The 5,138-nt window shown below is 40.6% G+C and overlaps 1 protein-coding gene across 1 annotated transcript; it reads left to right on the top strand.

Annotated features, from left to right (window-relative positions):
• The first annotated feature begins 361 nt into the window (after positions 1 to 361).
• Positions 362 to 4,499, top strand: LOC138876377 (uncharacterized). Its single transcript, XM_070155290.1, has 4 exons — positions 362 to 457; positions 876 to 1,076; positions 1,188 to 1,271; positions 4,377 to 4,499. The coding sequence occupies exons 1-4, from the start codon at positions 362 to 364 to the stop codon at positions 4,497 to 4,499; spliced, it is 504 nt and encodes a 167-aa protein (XP_070011391.1).
• The last annotated feature ends 639 nt before the right edge of the window (positions 4,500 to 5,138 follow it).

A 5,138-nucleotide genomic window follows, 5' to 3' on the forward strand; every position in this document is an offset into this window, starting at 1 on the left:
GTATGATGATCCTCATTTGCTTGTCCTTAAGGACAGAGTTTAGCACGACGATGCCAGAGATGTGACTACTGGTGATGATGGGGTGTTGAGGATGCAGGGTCAGATATATGTGCCTAATGTAAATGAGCTTCCGAAGTTGATTCTAGAGGAGGCCCATAGCTCGCGGTATTCTATTCATCCGGGTGCCGCGAAGATGTATCAGGATTTGAGACAACATTATTGGTGGAGGAGAATTAAGAAGGACATTGTGAGATTTGTAGCTCGGTGTCTCAATTATCAGCAGGTGAAATATGAGCATCAAAGACCGGGTGGCTTGCTTCAACAGATGGATATTCCAGAGTGGAAGTGGGAGCGAATCACCATGGATTTTGTAGTTGGACTCCCACGAACTTTGAAGAAGTTTGATGCTAGTTGGGTGATTGTGGATCAGCTAACCAAGGTCGCGCACTTCATTCCTGTATGTACTACCTATTCTTCAAAGCGGTTGGCAGAGATCTATATCTGAGAGATTGTTCGCTTGCATGGTGTCCCAGTTTCCATCATTTCAGATAGAGGTACTCAGTTTACTTTGCAGTTTTGAAGGGTCGTGCAAAGAGATTTGGGTACTCATGTTGAGTTGAGCACAGCTTTTCACCCTCAGACAGACGGGCAGTCTGAGCGCACTATTCAGATATTGGAGGACATGTTGCGCGCTTGTGTCATTGATTTTAGTGTTTCATGGGATCAGTTTCTACCGCTCGCGGAGTTTGCTTATAACAACAGTTATCAGTCGAGTATTTAGATGGCTCTATATGAGGCCTTATATGGGAGACAGTATAGATATCCAGTTGGTTTGAGCTAGGTAAGGCTAGGCTTTTGGGTACAACTTGGTGCAGAATGCTTTGGACAAGGTGAAGGTGATTCAGGAACGGCTTCGTACAATGCAGTCAAGACAAAAGAGTTATGCTGACAGGAAGGTCCGTGATGTGTCTTACACAGTTGAGGAGAAGGTTCTACTAAAGGTTTCACCCATGAAGGGTGTTATGAGATTTGGGAAGAAGGGTAAATTGAGTCCTCGGTTCATTGGGTCTTTCGAGGTACTTCGTAGGAATGGGGAGGTGGCTTATGTGCTTGATTTGTCACCCAACTTGTCGAGTGTGCATCTGGTATTTCATGTTTCTATGCTCTGTAAGTATATTGGCGATCAGACTCATGTCTTAGATTTCAACACGGTTCAGTTAGATGGTGATTTAACTTATGATGTAGAGCCAGTGGTTGTTTTGGAGCGTCAGGTTCGAAAGTTGAGATCAAAGGATATAGCTTCAGTGAAAGTGCAGTGGAGAGGTCGGCCCCTGGAGGAGGCTACCTGGTAGACCGAGCGGGAGATGCGGAGAAGATATCCTCACTTATTTGAGGCTTTAGGTATGTTTCTTGACTAATTCGAGGACGAATGTTTGTTTAAGAGGGGGAGGATGTAACGACCCGGCCGGTCGTTTCATGAGTTACCGCTCTATTTCCCCCATTTCTACTTCTTTATGTCTTGTTCAACTGTATTATGTGGTATCAGGTTGGTTGGTTTGGGTTCGGAATGGTTTTGGAGAGGTATGAGACACTTAGTCTCTTTTGAGTAAGCTTAAGTTGAAAAAGTCAACCGGATGTTGACTTATATGAAAAAGAGCTCAGATGTGAATTCTGATGATTCGGATAGCTTCGTTAGATGATTTGAGACTTAAGAGCATGATCAGAATGTATTTTAGAGGTTTGTGGAAGATTTATGCTTGAATTGGCGAAATTAGAAATTTGGCATTTTCCGGTTGGCAATGGAAATTTTGATATTTGGGTCGAATGGAATTTTGGAGATTGGAGTAGGTCTGTTGTGTCATTTGTGACGTGTGTGCAAAATTTCAGGTCATTCGGGTGAGGTTTGATAGAATTTTTGATTATTTGCAGAATTCGGAAGATTCATAATCCTTAGGTTTGAATCCGATGGTAATTCGATGTTTTAATGTTGTTTGAAGCATTCTGAAGGTTAGAACAAGTTTGATTGATGTTACGGGATGTGTTGGCATATTTTGTTGAGGTCCTACGGGCCTCGGGTGAGTTTTGGGTGGTTAACGCATCATTTTAGGACTTGGAAAATTGGCAGAATTGCTGGTGTTTTTGTTGCAGAGAACCCTTCTTCGTGTTCGCGAGAGGGCTCTCGCGTTCGCGAAGGGTTGTTGATAGAGGCAGCGGGTTTGTTCTTCGCGTTCGTGATGTAAGTCCCGCGTTCGCGAAGGTTCACGAGTTAAAGATATGCTTTTGCGAGGAGCGTTCTGCGTTCACGTAGGATCGGCTGTTTGGTCTTCGCGTTAATGGTGGGCCCTCGCGTTCGCAAAGAAGGGAATATTGGTCTGAGGTAGCTTGTGCTTCGGGAACGCAAGGCAGCTACCGCGTTCACGAAGAGGAATATAATACATGGGCAGAATGTAAAACCCATCTTCGTGATTTTTAGCCCATTTCTCACTATTTTTAAACGGTTTTGAACGGTTTTGAAGCTTTTTGAGAGGGATTCGAAGGGAAACATTTGGAGGTAAGGTTTTTGAACTCAATACTCGATTCTATGGTAATTTCTAACTAGTTAGACATGAAATTTGTTGGATTTAAGGAATAAAATTTGAGAATTAGGGCTTGGAATTGGAGAGTTTAAATTGGGGATTTGATGGGCCATTTGAGGCCCGATTTTGATGTTCTTGGTATGTAGGACTCGTGCGAGGATGAGGATTCTTATGATCCGAGATTATGGCCCGGGGATCAGGTTTGGACAATTTCGGGATTTTTGAATTAATTTAATTATTTTCGCTTTGGCTTTATTCCTTTAGCGCGTATTAATGGTATGATACTAATTTTGGTTAGATTTGGAGCATTCGGAGGCCGAGTCGAGAGGCAAAGGCATCGCAGGCTAGAGTTTGGACCGGATTGAGGTAAGTAATGATTGTAAACATTGTCCTGAGGGTATGAAACCCCGAATTTCACATCGTTGTGCTACTTTGGGGTGATGCACACGCTAGATGACGAGCGTGGGGTCATGAACTGCTGGGGATTATGACTTGGTTTGTCTCGTATGACTGTTGTCACACCTCCTTTTTCCGTCCCGCGAGGGGTAAAGGAGTTTTTCCAATTAAAGGACAATCGAAACGGGATTTATTATTAAGATTCAGAGTCGCCACTTGGGAGATTTATGGTGTCCCAAGTCACCGGTTGAATCTCGAATCGAGGAAAATAATGACTCTGTTTAACAATTCGCGAACCAGAAATCCGGATAAGGAATTATGTTAAACCGGGAGAAGGTGTTAGGCATTCCCGAGTTCCGTGGTTCTAGCACGGTCGCTCAACTGTCATGTTCAGCTTATTTACTTGATTTTAATACATGTTGTAACTTATGTGCTAATTTTAACTTTTAACCACTTTTATTTAATTTATTAAAGAAAATTGAACGTCGCCTGAGACATGTCTTTGGATTGCGCCACATGAAATGAACCCGTAATCCTGAACACATCTGATTCAACGTTTTGGGATTTGGATTTGGGTTGCATGAAATGCACACCCGAATTTAAGAAGGTGAGATTACTAAACACGCGCCTAAAGAGCCTATCGCGTTCTTATTTCTGGGGACGGCCGTGAAGTTTGTTAAACGGCTCCTCCCGAAGTCTAAGTAGTTAAAATGTGCATTTATTGAGGGTCCCGAAGTTTGTACCTTTTTATTTGGTGAGGCTTGTCTCATTTATTTTAAAAGGATAATCCTAAAGTGACTACATTTTCTCTATTAAGTTTGTCTCTAAATACGAAAGAAGAAAAAGTCTTAATTGATTTATATGCTTAGCGAGTTCGGGCCTCTTATTGGTTATTAGGTTTACACTAGAGGCTAACAGAAAAATGCACTCGAACTCGAAAAATGGAAGATTGTTTCGTGCTTTATTCTATAAAGGAACTACTAAAGCTGAAATTATAATATGCATACGAGGTTGACAAAAACGCTACAACAGACCAACCATTCTCCAAGTTGATTTGAACTATCATTTGTATGTGATTGAGACTAATGGAATTAAACACGAACCTATTAAAGTCTGCCTTAAATACCAAAACCAATTAGAGATGAAATCTAAACAACTAATCCATTAACTATTTGTTCATTCTACAAACTACATAACCAACTACAATTGGATCTGCAACTGACGACTACCATTATAGCTAAAAAACAAACAGTCCTAATTAAGTAAAAGAGTACATCATACATTCTTATTGAGTTACAAAAATGAAACTATACAAATATTTATCACATAATTGGTTAAACTATAGGTACACCATATGATACATTAATTCCCATAAACATTTCATTTCACTTGTAAACCTCCCAGCTACATCATAGTCTATTCGAAAGTGTACCTGGTATTGAAATAAAAGAAGAAGAGGGTGATGATCAGCAGAGCAGTATGCAACAACACAGCAACACAGTCAACAGAACAGCCACAGACCAGTAGTAACAGCTACAGTCCTGATGTTCAACAGTGTAACAGAAGAGACCTCTTTTATCTCTCAAACTACTCTTTTAGCTCTGGAAAATTAACTCAACTTTCAGCCTATTTCAACTCCCTTAATACTGAACTTTCAGGTTTTTAAAAGTCAGCCTATATTTTGCTTTTGAACTCTAGAACCTGAGTGTCAAAATTCCAGCCTATCTCACACTTAATATCTTCTGGCTTATGAAGATTCAAAACCAGCACAGTAGAACCTTTTTTCTTCTTCCTCTCCCCAAATCTGTTTTTTCTAGTACTCAACTCCTAAACTTCAAAATTCAGTCCCCCTCTTCTGTCCTCGGTCTCCTATTTATAACAAAGAAGTGTGTTTAAAAGACCAGTCAGCCCCCTTTTTTTATTCAAACTTTAGCTTTTTCAGCCTGTATATTCTTTCCCATGTGCACTCCTTAATCCCCTTTTATCATTCAGCCCATGATATTCTGATTTCAACCTCAAAAGGTTTTTTTTTAAATGGTGTCAGCTCTTCACTTCTTTATTAAAAGCCCATGCTATTTCTGATTTCCAGCCAATAAAGGCACTTAACACATTATCACTCTCACCATTGATCCCTATTTTATTCATTAGTTTAGTGGTATATTAGTA

This window comes from Nicotiana sylvestris, chromosome 8 (genome assembly GCF_000393655.2).
Source record: "Nicotiana sylvestris chromosome 8, ASM39365v2, whole genome shotgun sequence".
Lineage (NCBI taxonomy): Eukaryota > Viridiplantae > Streptophyta > Magnoliopsida > Solanales > Solanaceae > Nicotiana > Nicotiana sylvestris.